Source organism: Haemorhous mexicanus, chromosome 1 (assembly GCF_027477595.1).
Source record: "Haemorhous mexicanus isolate bHaeMex1 chromosome 1, bHaeMex1.pri, whole genome shotgun sequence".
NCBI classification, from domain to species: Eukaryota; Metazoa; Chordata; class Aves; order Passeriformes; family Fringillidae; genus Haemorhous; species Haemorhous mexicanus.
The window spans coordinates 129,684,357-129,700,173 of NC_082341.1; the positions used below are offsets into that span (position 1 = coordinate 129,684,357).

The 15,817-nt window shown below is 40.9% G+C and overlaps 1 protein-coding gene and 1 long non-coding RNA gene across 4 annotated transcripts in view; one reads left to right on the plus strand and one right to left on the minus strand.

The window, feature by feature from the left end:
- The window catches only part of LOC132335911 (uncharacterized), a 44,064-nt gene that overhangs the window by 23,658 nt on the left and 4,589 nt on the right, over positions 1-15,817 (plus strand). The window lies entirely within an intron of this gene.
- PAG1 (phosphoprotein membrane anchor with glycosphingolipid microdomains 1) overlaps positions 1-15,817 on the minus strand; it is a 106,219-nt gene that overhangs the window by 4,404 nt on the left and 85,998 nt on the right. For all 3 annotated transcript variants that reach the window (XM_059862863.1, XM_059862872.1, XM_059862856.1), the window contains exons 3-7: positions 12,562-12,773; positions 9,857-9,908; positions 9,218-9,314; positions 5,626-6,215; positions 1,159-1,218 (exon numbers count right to left, since the gene is read on the minus strand). In XM_059862863.1, coding sequence (XP_059718846.1) covers positions 1,159-1,218; positions 5,626-6,215; positions 9,218-9,314; positions 9,857-9,908; positions 12,562-12,686 — 924 coding nt within the window. In that variant the 5' untranslated portion in view covers positions 12,687-12,773. The remainder of the gene's footprint in view (positions 1-1,158; positions 1,219-5,625; positions 6,216-9,217; positions 9,315-9,856; positions 9,909-12,561; positions 12,774-15,817) is intronic.

Sequence of the window (15,817 nt, forward strand, 5' to 3'; positions counted from 1 at the left end):
CATTAAAAATCTGTAGATAAATTACTCACACCAGATAATAGCAAGCAGTGCCAATACTGGTATGCAAGGTCTGCTCTGTTGACTACACTTTGCCTACAAGAAGAGCTGCTTCTCAGGCATTGAGTATGTGAACTTTAGACTGGAGACTGAATCCTCTCAGCTGTAAACAGCAGAAAGGGAGCCAGCATTTCATTCCTAACTAAAAGTTACCTCTGGCGAGGTGGTACACTTCAACAACTGCATTAAAGTGGCCCTTCATGAAAAGGTGAGGAGAAGCCCACATCCACACATGTCCCTCTGCTCAGGGATTACCTGGGCTGTTGCCAAGCACAGGAATCAGTCTTAATTCCCTCTCCCAGGCCAAATGGATACTAGCCCTTGCACAAGACAGATGGCTGAAATTCCCTGCACAGCTTCTCTGGTACCCAATATCACAATGCAACATAGCTCTTCTATTACATTTTGAAGTCTTTCCCAAGCATGCAAAGCCATTCTGGGTTTGTATCAATCCAGTTAAAAGAGCAGATCAACTTCAAGATCAGGTTATTCATTAATAGCTGGGAATGCTTCTCCCAGCAGAAGGCATTAGCTCACTTAGCTCATTGCCAAGTTTGTGTTTAGTTTTATGTCCAGAAAACATATTTATAAGTGGCATGAGAGATGATCACAGTGGCACTGGAGATGATCACAGACGGCCTTATTTATGTTTAACTTTTCTCTTTGTTTAACTCTCCTCCATTAATCTGACCAACGGACAGTTGGCCATAAAGAACAATTTATGTTCCAGTGCTTTTATTGTACTTCAGTTTACTTCCCAGAGCCCCAAACACTTTGCATGGGGAAGGTGGAGCATATGTTTCAAAAGGCTGCTGGTTATTCTTCTCGAGAAGGTCTTGTCATCCAAATCAAGACAATCAACTAATTGTGGCCTCCTATTGTTTTCTGACACCATGTTTAACCTATGGGCCTGATACAGCCACATGTTACAATACTTCTGATTTTAGGAATGGCTCTCCGTGCAGAGAAACTTGGGCTTTCATTTTCCTTTCACACAAGTTTTACCTTTCTTGGATTCTGCTTAATCACGCAGAGCTTATGCTAATTTCTGCCAAAAAATTGGTCTCTAGTTAGTTACTGAATTTCATGCAAGAAACCTACCTCATCTTCTGTAAGAGATGGATCTTCCTCTCGAGACTTGTAAGACACTGAACTAAGCCTCTGTAAAAAAGGAAGAAAGAAAATAAAAGGCTCATTACCCATCAACAGTGTGAAATCTATAACAAAACCTTCCCATTATAATCAATACATTATATTTTATGGTCATTTGCTCTCAAGTTCCATAATACATTACTAATACCCCCACTATTCAGAGTACTTCTCTGGAGATAACAGCCCTGAGGTTAGTAAAGCTTTTTAATGTACCTGCTCTTGTCCTGACCTGAAAGGGGTAAAAATAATGTAATGGTTAAAAAAAAACCACTGCACCACTGTATCTCTGCCTTTACAGCCCTTATGAAGTATCTGCAGAGGCTTCTGAACAATTAGAAGTCAGCTGTTGTGATACACCAGTTGCCCTTTCACAGGATTTTCAGATACACTTTTAGATGACGAAAGAACAATACTCAGCTGACACCTTCTGGATGATTGTTACCCTTCATTCTGCAGATCGTGGATGAGCTGCATGGGAGAGCTGTGTCCTCCACCCCTGCAATGCAGTTCCAGGGTGCAGAGGTGCTCAGCAGCTCGGCCTCACAACCACTCAGACCTGCTGCAGCGAAGGATGGAGGGCTTGGTTTGGCATCAAGTCTAATTTCAAGCATCTAAAGTGTTCTGTGTAAAACAGGTCATGAAACATCAGGGGAAAAGCATTTTGCTCTTATGGAAATCACCTTGGGACCTTTACAACAACAAAGCCCTGCTGCTGCATGGCAGCTGAGGGATGCCTCCTCCCTGGGCCAAGAAGGCTGTGCTGGACTCCTGCTCCACAGTGATCCAGAGGGAGCCTTCCAGCACTGTGAAAGGCTGTATTTTGGATTTTCACACAACTTCTCCAACTAAAATACTTCACACCAACTCCAGAGCAAGCCAACACGGAGGCCTAGAGCTATTTTTAGCACAGTCAATAAAATACCACTTCCAGGCACACATTTTTTTTTTTTTTTTTTTTTTTTTCCCTTAGAGGCTCATTGTGATAGATTCTTTCCTCCTTCCATTTTCTTGTTGTTTTTACTTCAGGTAAATACCAAACTTCAGGTTCCTGGGCACTTCAGACAGACCCTGGCCCAAAGCACACTGAAGTTCTGCCTGCTGAACCTGAAGAGCTTCCCTCACACTGACAAGCTCCCTCACTTCTTTCTCACTGACTGGAGAACAGTGCTCTTTAACCTGTGGTTTGTTTACTCTTAAAAAAACCCCACCAACCAACTGAAAAAAAAAAGAAAGAAAAAGGAAAAGTTCAACTATATTTTGGCCTTGTATTAAATCTGCTTCACTACAGCAACTTAGTTTAGTCTTTCCTTTCTGCATCTTTTTCTGCTGGGGAATAAGCTACTAATTTCATCCTCACACATTAAAACAAGCATGTGCTCATAAAATTCTTCAGTGATTTTTCTGTCATCAGTGTGTCTATGAGCACCATGTGTCAGGACCCCTTCTACAGTTTCCCACTCAAGTACTGATAAATACCCCAGGGTGTTTGCCATCCTGTGCTGCTCCCCTGATACAGCATTCTTTCTTCTCCTGAATGTGAAGCTTGTGACACATCCGTTTTGGAGAATGTTGTTATCTTGGAAACTTAAATCCCACTGGTCCCTAAACATTTTGTACCTAGCAACATTTTAAACTAGGCTGAAACCTCAACAGTAGCAACACAAACCACACGTGTCCTTATTTGCCTTCCGTTTTCCTTTTCTTCCTCGACAGCGCTTGATATTTTGCTCTTTGCCTCAGCTGCTGCTCCTGACTTGGGCACAAGAACAAGAACATTCTCCTCTGATGCATTTGTAAGAGATGCTTTGCTCATCCTCAGGCTGTGCAAGGCTGAAATCAGATGGCAGCAGCCAAATGGACACACAGATAGCACTTCTACCCAGAGTGCTCACTCTGGAAAGACCTGGCTGAAAAAGGAGATCCATACTTCCTTTTTAAATAAAAGAAAGAACTAAAGAAATCTATTCTGCTTTTTCAGTGTTATTAGAAGAATGATTTTCAAGGTTTTGCAGGTGACAGAGGCCTGTAAGAGGCCTTGTGCTGTTAAAGGTGTCTTTCTTCCCAAGTTTTTCCAAATGATTTGGCTGGGTCACAGCCAAAAACCTGTTTAGGTAAATTTTCATCCGTTATTGCACAGCTGGCTCTTAAAAGGATGTTTTGTAGTTTTCTTGCTGTTATACACAGGAATGGTCTCTGGCTTGGTCCACCTAGCTCTCTCCCAGACTGGAGTGCTTCAGGGACTGGCATGGGCTGGGGATCACCCTGGCTGCCCTCTTTTAGACAGTGAGACTGAGACAGCTTGGACACACTCTGTTCTCTCTGCTGGCAGGTACAAGCCTTGGTTACACAGGTGCCTCCCTGCCTGTCCCTTCTGTGTGCCCTCATTACAGTGAGGGAGACTTGCACGACGTACACACAACCTCTGTCTTCATCAGGGCTAGGGCAGAAGGTTGAAGAGTTTGGGATACAGATGTCATGCTGAACAAAGCAGCTAAGTAGACTCATAGAAAGGAAGCAAAACCAGAAACACCTATGGATCTAACTAAAAGAGTAAACAGTGTAGCACACATTTCCATGAACATCTTGGTTCTGGTTGCCACGTCAAAAAAACCAGGCATTGCTCTGCATTGCTTGAAGCAGCAAAATACAGAGAAAAACTATCATCATCTCAACAGAAAAACAATCCCCCAGCCCCCTCCCCACAGAATGCCAACAATAATGACATTTATGTATTCCATCAATTACCATCTCCAGCTCTGCTGCAGCTGTAGCTCTCAAGGACAGGACAGGCGCACACCTCGATGCATTATGCATGTACCCAGCAGCGCGCACGGCAATGATCTGATGCTGCCCAAGGTTTAACTCAGGGTGCCTTCAGCTCTGAATAAATTTTAATTAGACAAACACCTTTTTTTTCTGGCACTTAGGGGACTGCATGTGTCATCTCTTGATTAATCCTTCAAAACCTGAACCATTTTAATCAATTCCCACTCCTGGCAGTTACTGACACTGCATACATGGTGTGTTGGGGAGCTACAGAGCAGCAAAAGCTTTTCCTTTGTATTGGTGCCTGGGAAATACAATTACTTTCTGCTAGTCTTTTCACACCTGGTAGGAAAAATATCACTTTTACAGTAAGCTGTTTATCTAAAAGTTTAATTAGAAATTACTTGTGGCTGGAATGTGGGAGGGGGGAATGCTTCTAGATTATTGTTGACAGTCACATCTTAATTTTTTGCTTAATGAGCTCATTGTTGTAAAAATGGGCATTGAAGAGTCTAGCTAAGCAATTTTTATACTGCAAGTCTTCAGTTCATTCATTTGAACTATATTGTGCTTTTAAAGTTACATCATTAGTTATTTATTTAACAAGATACTCTTCTTCTTCCTGGATTACTGAAATTCTTCAAAGAAGAGAACAACCAAAACCAAGTAAAAATACCTCAGCTCTGCTGTGATTTTTCATGTAAATGTTTACATTAAAAAGTCATATTGCATCTTAAGAATTTTTTTAAATTTTCATTAATACCTACCTAATATTATTTGATGACTCCGACACCAAAAATCTGCTAAACCTACAGTTCTTTCATTCACAATTAATAAGAAGATATAGAAACATACTGAAAAATGCAAACTCAAGAGTTTATGAAAAGTCTCTGCTATGATCTGAAAGCATCCTTAAAATGACTTCTGATAAAAAACTACAAATGGTAAAAGAAACTGTTGAAAATGTCAAGGAATTCACCACAACTCATTCCTAGGTAGGAAGCATAAGCTGCTGAGAAAACTTAACTTTTGACTATGATTTCAGCACTTAGAAATTCCTTACACTCTGTTTATATGTGACATACAGAATTTGACAAATATAAACGCATACAGCTGCAGTCTCTCTCTCTTTCTATCCCTCTCTCCTACAGCCAAAGTGAGTGCCTAACACTTGCACAGCTAAGTCAAGGTAGACCAATGAAAGAGGCACATCTTAGATAAGGACATCCACCAAGGATGCCCCCCTCTCCTCTCCTTTTTGTAAGATGCAGTTTCACTAGAAAATAAAGAACAATACATAGATGGTGACAGAGATACTGGATGCCCATTGTAATAGATTCCACAGGCATAATACCATCAAACAAAGAAGCAGAATCCTCCTATGCAATTCCTGGATAATATTTGGGAAAAGCCTTTTGTAGTGCATAGCTGCAACAGTCAAAAATACAGGCAGCAACAGAATGAGCATATACCTCTAACACAAAGATTCTACTATACATTATCATATTTCCATTTACAGTCTTGCTTCATCTTGAGTGGGGTTTCTTTCTTGTTTTTTTTTTCATTACCGAAAAATAAAATCTTCTCCCACCCGTATGTTCTTAATCATTATTTGGCTGCTTGACGAGGACAAATATTTGCAGTATTTACCTTTTCTGGTTTACTCGCTCCTTCTGTCACTTCTTCTTCCACTTCTTTTTCTTGCACATTTTCATTTTCATCAAGAAGTTTCATGGGTACTGGAGGGGGAAGCTCATCCTCTACATCTGGTATGTTGTCAAGAGGGCTTTCTGAATTTGCACTTTGGCGACTCTTCTTGTTTCGGTCAACAGATGCATATTCTGCTGACTCAATTCTGCACTCAGGAATCTGGTTCTGACCTTCAGAAACTGTCAGTGAAGCCTTTGATTTGCTGTTAGAGTTCCCTTCCATGCTGACTACTGCTCCAACATCTTTAATTTCCTTCACAGTTTCATACAAGCAGTCTTCAACTATGTTCTCCTGAGAGGAGCTGTCTTTCAAGACTTCGTAAGGCCCTTCCATTCCAAGACCTTGATCATTTTCTGCATTTCTAGATGAGATTATAGTTTCCATGGGGTTGTTAGGGGGAATGCTGGGTAGTTCCCGGCTCTGGTGACATTTTATAGACTTTCCAAGACTATCCTGTTGATCTAGTAGATCAGATGTCTGTACTTCTTCATAAGGCTGGATACAGGCAGCTGTACTGTCCTCAGAAAGAACTGAAGAAAATTACAGAGAAGTATTACAAACAGAGGCATAACTAAAAGTTGTGATTTGGTACTCTCTACATCACTTTGGTTTTGTGACATGCTGGAAAGGATAAATGATGCTAATGCCTGAAAATGCCTAGTGATTAGCGTGCTTTTTGCTTATCAGCAGGTTTCAGTTACAGACATTTCTGCACTCTACTGGTAAAATATCTTTCTCACAACATCTAAAATAGTCTGTACACCCCCAAGTCACATTATATGGCAACAGCATTCACTGTCAGAACAGGGGGTGGGAGGTTAGCTGTGCATGGATATTCAGCTGCCTTGTACTCAGTTTCACTGAATGATTACAGAGTGCTCAGCAGTCTCAGATGGGAAACAGGTGGGAGGCCTCGAACCAAGTGCCTTAAAAAAATCCTCGTCAGATTTTCCTCTTTGCATTTCCCCACTCTTTGCAATCCAAAGGAAAGCATTCCTTCTTCCTCCCCACTTCAGCTTGTTAACATGCTGGCCCAGTTCTGGTTGGAACTGCACTTCACTCAGCCCTCCCTGCAGGCTCCAGCAGGAGCTCCCCACCGAGGGCTGAGCCATCCTTCTCTTAGTCTCGCAGCACATAATGCTGGCTGACAACCTACTAACGAGCTGGCCATATGCACAAGAGAGAAGACTAGACTTCAGGAGGTAGTGTCAGGCAGAACATGTTGTTTCAGGTCCCAGAAGTGGGCCACATGTCATTGTCACTAGAGGATATTAGGGACTGAAATGTATGGGGCTTCTCCTCTTACAGCACACGTGTGACATTTGCATGCATTCATGGGCATATACACGCATGTTTCAAGCCCGGTAGGTAACTTTACCTCACACTTATTTCTTTAAAAAATCACTTCTGAACAGCTTTACTTTTCCTAGTACAGTTCCTAAGGCACTATCTCAACAAAAACAACCCGTTCTTCTGTGTCCTTCAGTGTGTTTGACGTGGTGACAGAAGCATTGCCAAAGCAATCAATGCCCTTGATTTGGTGGTTGCCATGGACATTGCTTTCTCTTGTGTCCAGGGCATGCAGACACAGTCAGCTCCTGCAGGGAGCCATACCCTGACTGCAAAACTCAGGACAGAACTGGAAGATATATCACTGTAAGATGATAATCACAGTCTGAATGGGAGATGGGAATTTTGCCTTTCTGCTCCTTAATTCTAGAGATTTCTGTGCTGTGCTGAGCACCCTTACAGAACCCAGAAAGCACACACTCCATTCACACTGGAGGGGATAATCAAAAGCAACGAGAGCTTAAGTTTCTGTATTTTTGTGGTTGTGGGTGGTAGCACAGAAGGGGTTGGTGTAGCTGAAGGGTTGGCATAGATAAGACAATGCTTGCAGGTTGGGTAAAGGAAAAAACCACAGCATTTGATGGTTCTTCTTCCATAGCCCTGCCCCTGCTCAAAAAGCTAGCAGAAACAGTAATAAAAAGAACTATTAAAAAAAATGCATAAAGCATAAGTAAGAAATTAAAGAACAGAGGTTCCTGTTATTCAGAAGGGCTGTTATGCAGAGTGTAAGCTGAGTATGATATCAGACAGTCTGAAAACTGTCTGCTGGTTGACAGCACACCTTTTAGCAGCAGCTCTGACAGCTGCACATACAGTGACTCATGGCAGAGAGAAATACTCCATTCTGCACATCAAGTCCCTCAGGGAACCACACACCTACATACACAACAGGCCAGTGGATGGGAACAGCAATTAGCTGCAAAAACAAAGTTTAAAAATTACTTTGGATACTTGTCTCTAAGGGATAAAGTCTGAATAGCTCTGGCCTCTGCTTGCAGGAGATGAGGAGAGAGCTCTAAGTTGGAGTGTAGCCCCTGGTGTTGGTGTTAGTGTGAAGACAACAGTTGGCTCCCAGTGGCTCTGAGCTGAGAGTGAGTTTATTTTTAGGTGCAGCTGAGTAAAATATTTTCCAGTGATACTTCAGGGTGAATCATTTTGAGTGTTCAGCAAAGCAAAGACTAAGGGAAAAAAAGGAAGCCTATTTATGTTGCCTGTTTTCTAAAATATAAAAATATAAGTGACAGCACGGCACAGGACTGCGATCCAAAGCTGTAATCCCTGGAGGAGGACTTGAAATACGTCCACAGTCTCCTGGAGCACTTTTGAAACTCTAAGGTGCAGCTTCATCTTCTGGTTTATCCCAGTTCCATAGCTTACCAAGGTTAGGGAAGGTCCCATTCTCTGCCTGATGACCTGGTCAATCTGCAGGTTTGGCTTGGTGACCCAGACCTGGTGGCCCAGGGGAGGACCTCTGCAGCTCCCAGTGCTGGCTGGTGTGGAGGACTGGGAGCAGCAGCGTAGGGCTGTGCCAGAGCACGCCCAGGAGTGTGTGGATGCCACGGGACAGAGAGAAACAGCAAGTGTTTCTTACAGGGGCTTGTGAGAGTTTCCAGGGAGTTGTAAGGATGTAATAACTTGTTAAGTATAAACAATCTGCAGGTGGTGTTCTTCTACTTTGTCTTTCTGTTCTTCTCAAAGACGGTGTATGAGAAAGGTGTTTTTGTTAACTAGCCAATCAAATAGAATGTATCTTTTATTATCATTTTATTATCACTCTATATTATTATAGTTTATTATTACTCTATACAACCTGCGTGGTTCTTCAGAATAAAGCCTTCTTTGCTCTTTCTACAATACTGCCTCCCACGTGTTCCTGTGTCATTCTCAACACAAGAGTAACAGGAGTGGAGATGCAGCCTAAACCATCCAAATCTCCATGAGATGATCACCTCCACTGCCCTCCCAGCAAGGCAAACAACTCCATGACATTTTTGAACTTGGTTGTAAGTTCTGTGTGATCTGGTGTGAGACCTGCAGAGGTGCACAGAGTATTCTGACAAATGGCTTGCCTGTGTGCTTGGAAAGCTGATGGCTAGAAACCTCAAACTGAGGGATCACCAGCTGAGGAGGGAGCTGTGAGCGCCGCTGGCTCATCCCACCCGCAGGGGCTGCCAGGACTCACCCTCTCCGTTGCTGAGGGCCCCGTTCTGTTCGCTGTTTGGGGGAGGCTCCGTGACGGAACTCGCGATGGAATGGCTGAACACCTCCTTCTCGGAAGGCTGCAACACAGATCAGTGACCACCGGATCACAACCAACGCTGATCACAACCGACGCTCACATGAACGCACGCGCTACGAACTGCATTCCCATCGCCGCGGCTCTGACCCACAGGTGCGATTGGCAGGAGAAGCAAACCATGCCAACTAGATTTAAAGATTTAAGTGCCTGTGTTTACAGATGTTAAAAAGAAATAAATGCAAAGATGTCCAGAGTGATGTCCTTTTCAAGCTTTATGGTAATAGACATTGCTATGGCTTAACCCGTGAGAAGACAGCAGCTGACAAAGGGTTCACTGCCTTGGGCTGCAAATGGAGTGAAGGGAAGGCTGGAGTACAGTGGTGGCAGAAAGGGCACTGAGAAAGTGCAGATTATCAGGATCTACACAAATTTTTCTCCTCTTTCCATTCTGCAACTTTTAAAGTTTCTCATGCTCAACCATCTCAAAATTCCTGAACTATTTTCTAATCTGTTGTATTTTGCAAGGAGCTTGGAACAAACCAACCACAAGACAGACAAAGGCTGCCAGAAATAAATACTTACCACATTCATCAGATTTTCATGATCTCCATTCTGATTTTTGGCCTTCTTTTCCCTTAATGAAAAAGGCACATGAATTTTTACTACAAATTATGCTAATATACAAATACCAATCATTCACAGACCTTACACTCCTGCAGGGAACAGAACTATGATTCACAATAATATTGAAAATGGAATGACTGAAAATTATTACAGGAATTGCTATGACCTCTGTGTAAAACCACCATTGAGGCAGAATGGTGATAAATGGTACCTGAAGAGGTACAACAAACACACAAAACCCTTCTCACTCAGTGAGATCACAGTGAGAAGTGACTGATGGTTATCACAATATAATGTAAATAATTATGTAGAGACAGGAATGGGGGAATGGCTTCAAGCTGAAAGGGAGTAGGTTTGGATTAAATATAAGGAAAAAAATCCTTTACTGTGAGAGTGGTGAGATACTGGAACAAATTGCTCCAAGAAGCAACCCCTGGTGGATGCCCCATCCCTGGCAGTGTTCAAGGCCAGGCTGGATGGGGCTCTGAGCAATCTGGTCTAGTGAAACGTGTCCCTGCCATGACAGGGAACTAGATGATCTTTAAAGTCCCTTCCAACCCAGGCCATTCTATGATTCTATGATAATAAAAATATTATTCTTCAATTTAATCATATCTGAAATTCTCAGACATAGATTCTGATGACAGACTACTTAGAAGTCCCTTAAACTGTGTCAGTAAAAAGTGTGTATCCTATGAGGAATTGGAAAAGGCCAACAAAATCCAGACAACTTTTACTAAAAATGCTGGACAAACTGATAATAAGCATGAGCAGTTCAAAAAGGTGTACAAATTTCACAGCAGTAGGGGCCTGCTTTTTTAAAGGAAACCTGCTTCCCTGGGTCCTTTGAAGGCGTCAAAGTATGGATCACATTTCCAGTTTTCACCATTTGCAAATATAGCTCTTATTCAGAAATACTGCAATAAAGTATGAGCTTAAAATAATGTTAGACCTTCCCTAGATGAGAAGTCAAAAAAAGGGTGAGAAAATATTGACAATATGAAATTCTTCCTTCTTCTAAAGTCTGCAGTGAACTGTACTTCCACATTAGCATCTGTTAAAATTCTGCCTAATTGGGAAAAAACAAAACAGCAAGTGAGCATGCACCAATGCAGAGCAGAGAAAGTTAAAAGGTGAATTTCCTCTCTGGAGGTTTTCTGACTCTGATATTTTATAAAGAGCAAATTTTATTCAGTTTTCTAGGTCCTCATCCATTTTTGAAGAAGCAGCCAGGAAGAAATTCTGCACAAATGCATTTCTGCAGAAACAGCCTGCCCTACAGAATCACCTGAAACAAAAGATATTATACCCGAACTAGCAACACAAGAATTAATTAAAAAAGTTCACCAGAGTATTTCAGGCAATGTATCTCTTTAACTGCAAAGATTTCTCAGTGGTTTGACCCATCTTTCTAGAGATGTTTCAAGGATTGGTGTGTTACAAAAGAAAACACAAAATTATAGAATAATTTGGGTTGGAAAAAGCCTTAAAGATGATACACAGTATCTAAATGCAATGTTTGTGGGCTAAAGAATATTTAAAATAGGCTTTCTACTTTTAAATTATTTTTTTAAAAAATTATAGTATTTTTTACACAGATATCACAGCAAACTGTGACAATAAGAAGATACTGAAGTGTCAACTTACAGTTTACAAAAGTGTTTCTCCTGAATCACATGAAATTACATGCTCTAACTTGGGCTGCTTAGGGTTTCAACCAACTCTGGGACCTCTGTGTTTTTGCCCACAACTATTTTTTGCATGGTGGGCATTAGATAAATCCTGCTGAAAAACAGAGCCTTCCACTGTAGACACATCTTGTGCCAATACAGTGCATTTTATGGCTGCACAATTTCCTCAATGTTCTCAAAGCTGAAGGGATGAAAGCACATGCTCCTCATAGGCATAGGCACCCAAACTGCAGATTTTGCTGCTGTACTGGATTTTCTGCCCATAGACTTGGCTGATTCAGCTGTGCCTACAAAAGAGAGCAATATGGACCACAGCAGTGCCACTGCTCACAGTGAAGGGTCTGACTGCTCTGGCCTGTGGAAGGGCACCATGGACAGACTGCAGGCTGCCCAGCTTCCCTTTGTAAGCTCAGCTTCTATGTCATGCAGGAGCTTTGAAACATGCATGAACAAAGTCAGTAGAAGTGCTGTATTGGTGAAATTGAATCCTCTTATGGAGAAGAAAATAAGGATAAGGTATAAGACATTAATTGGTACCACTGTTTGATCCTTACTCATTTTTGCATGAAAGGCAGGATCAATACCATATTCCCAGTACTTCAGGAGTGGCCACAGCAAAGCTGAAGTACATAATCACTTCCCTTTTCACCTAGACTTTTTTTTTGGTCCTGTTTAGCCCACCTGATGTTCTCAGTTTCAGCTTAGGGGTGTGACCTGTTAACACTCAGTGTCTACCTGTGCTTCAGGGTTCTGCTTAGGGCAAACCACCAAATAAACACAATTGTGTACTTCCTTCACAGCAAAAGAAAAACATAATTAGATTTTAGAATGAATAGAACTGTTCAAACTGAAGTTTGCTCGAAAACTGTACCTTTCTTTTTTAATTTCTGTACCTCAGTCCTCAGTATTTCCTGCTAACTATTTATACATGAAGCTATGTCCAAAGTGAACCATTAAGCCCCAGAGACTTACCCATTGCAGCTGGAGCAAAGGAAGATGAGGAAGGTGAGGAACAAGAGTGTTGTCATGGCTGCCAAACTTCCCCACAGGATTACGTGGATCTGTCCAGTGCCTAAAAAAACACCCTCTAGCCCCATGGTACTAGCAGGACCTGGTATCACTTGGGGTTGAAGAAGTTACTCCTTGAAGAAGACGGACATCTGTGCTGCATGCACCTTCTGTTTCTGCAGAAGGAAAGAAAAACACCATTAGAGGTTAAGAGAAATTTTGAAGATAATGAATCTGACAGCTGCAAGTCTGGCAGGAGAGATTTTCAAATCCAGATCTTACGAAAACCAGTTTCAAGTACAAGCCAGCCAGCCAAAGAGATTTTCAGCTACATTTCTGACAGTAACATAGAACAGATTTGTCAAATATTAACACAAGCTGTTACCTATCTACAATCTCAATGTGAATAAAAGGTAGTACAGCATCTCTGTACTTGGATCTTCAGGAAAAGATTTATAAATCTGCTTGGAGCGCCAGAGTAATCTCTTTTGTGGTTATATTTGCAAATTTTATTGAAAAGTGAGCTTTCAAAAACAGCTACAACTTCTGCAAAGTTAACAAGCCAAAAGAGAGCTGCAGCAAGCATTCACCTCCTTCTCTCTCAGTCTCTCCTGAAACCTTTCTCACAGCAGATAAGAGCCAGTCTTATTTCTGTGTGACATGCTTATTTTCTTAATAGTGTGTCTGGAGAGTAACAATACTGAACTTTCTTTTTTAGCTTCTCCCCACATGAGTCTGAGAAAACAAGAGAGCAAAGTAAACAGGGTGTTTTTTTAAGAACTTGAATAAACACAACTTTTGCTACAGCACAGCAGCCTGCGGGGAAGACTCCTGGGTAAACCTTACTTGTGACATACAAGTTTTGGTACACAATATATTCTAAAATTGTGTACATATATTTAATGCAATTGCTGACATGGCAAAATTAAAAAGAAGCTATTAATTCTTCACTGCTGAAGGCATCAATTCTTCATTAATTTGGGAACAGGTTATGCAAAGCCTATTTACAGGCTTTCAGCCTGACTTGATTGATAAAAACTGAAATAGAATACAATGGCTAAAAAATGAGCAGATATATTTTGGGAATGAAAAAGTAGCACAAATATAGGATTGACAATGTCCAAAGCCACTAATGACTTACTTTAATGCAAACATTTTCACGGAATTTTTTTTTTATAGAACGTATGTATGCTTATTTCTATATTTATTTCTTTGCAGCAGAAGCATCCTTTGTAAAAACAAACTCAGTTAGGTACTAATATCATGCTTGTATATGAAAACATATCACCATTTTTTTATTAAAATCTTACAAGAAAACAAGATTTATTCCCAGAAAAAGGCCATTCAGATCAAAGTAAATCTGGTGAATCAGAGAAGATACACATAACAACTAAGTTAGGCGATTGGGTAGCTTGGGTAGCTCTTACAAGTAACATTTCTGTTCTGCATAAAATGGACTAATTCATTTCAACCATGCAGGATCAGACTTCTGAACACCTTCCAAGAGCCTTACTAATTTATCCACAGTGGATAAATGCTTTTTAAAAAACTTTTCCCTTTAGGTAATAATGGCATTGGATATAAATTGAAATGGGAAGAAACAAAAAAAAAAAAGGGATAAGTTGCTGATCCTGAAAAGACCAATTTCAAGGTGCAGCTAAATATTTTTAGTTTGGGCAAGAAAAAAGAAAGCCAGACATTGTATAACTTCTCCAAACCCCTAAATACACAGGAAGAACAGGTGCCACACACCTTGGCAAAGCACAAACATCTTACTGGTAGTTTTGAGCACTGACACCCAAGAGCCACCACTCTTCGGCGATGACCGCTGCCAAGCAATGTGCCTCTCTGGTTATCTTGGCAGAGCCTGGAAAATCAAACACTTAAAAGTAGTGGCAGATCACTCTAAAAATTGGGTATGCAGCAGATGACACAGCTCTGCCTCATCCCTATTTTAAAGCCCAGGTTGGGTTATTTCTACTGTGAGTCACAGTCATAGCACTGACTGTGAAATAGAGAGACCTTAAGGGAAACTGAATCAGGTTTAGTCAGGAGAAAACTTGGTGTAATGCCCACAAAGATCTCTGTGATGTCATGCAAGGGCACTGTGCATTGCTATGGATTCCTGTAAAGGTGAGGGACTGTCCTCATCTAGAAAACATTACAAAGCACACTGTGCTGGCTGCCTTAACTAGCTCCAAAGCCTTGTTAAGGTGGTTGAATAGAAAGTGCTTCCCTTCTAAACTTTTCTTTTTAGTGAATTTTCAAAGACATTTTCTGCCCTGCTAAAACTTTAAAAAAATTCTTTAAAAATCTTTTTGTTTCTTTTGTCCAATCCTTTTGCCTTCAAAGCCTCCTAATTTTCTTTTTTCCCCTGGGGAAAAAAAATAATGAAATGAAAATGGAATGTAAAAGCAAAGGAAACTGAGCAAAATATTTTTTCAGCATTTTTGTTATCTTTTTTCCTTAATTTTCCCAAGAAATAAAAAGAATGCAAATGAAAACAATACACTATTTTCTTTTTCAAATACTGAAAGTGGCGGAAGGAAGGAAGGAAGGAAGTGGCGGAAGGAAGGAAGGAAGGAAGTGGCGGAAGGAAGGAAGGAAGGAAGGAAGGAAGGAAAGAAAGAAAGAAAGAAAGAAAGAAAGAAAGAAAGAAAGAAAGAAAGAAAGAAAAGAAAAGAAAAGAAAAGAAAGAGATATAAGAAGAATAGGGATTTAAAGTGTTTTCCTTAAAACAGAAATGCATTTTAATTTTCTTTTACAGCAGACACAGACCTGTCTTGAAAGATACTTAAATTATTTCTACTACTAAGTTCATAATTTTGTATCTACTCTGAAAAAGGGTCCTATACTCTCAGAAGACTAAATAATCCAACTTAAGCTAATACTGTAAGGAAAGTGGGTTATTTTTTGATTCTAAATATATTTTCTTAAGGTTTCAGGACTTTAAATAAAGATAATATTTAAGCTAAGGAAACCTAAGGATACATGGGGAGCGCTCTGTCTTTGAACCTTCAGTACAGAGTTAGGAAGTGTTGGGAAGAGCCACAGCAGATGGAGCTCAGACTGAACTTCAAAAGAAGTGAGATCAGAAAGAGTCAGTCAAGGAAGACCTCTGTGAGTGATGTCAGGAGTGAAGCACAAGACTGATGCGACACATGAGGCATCCCACCAGGCAGAAGTCAAAGCAGCAAAGGGAATGGCCAAGGCCAGAAGA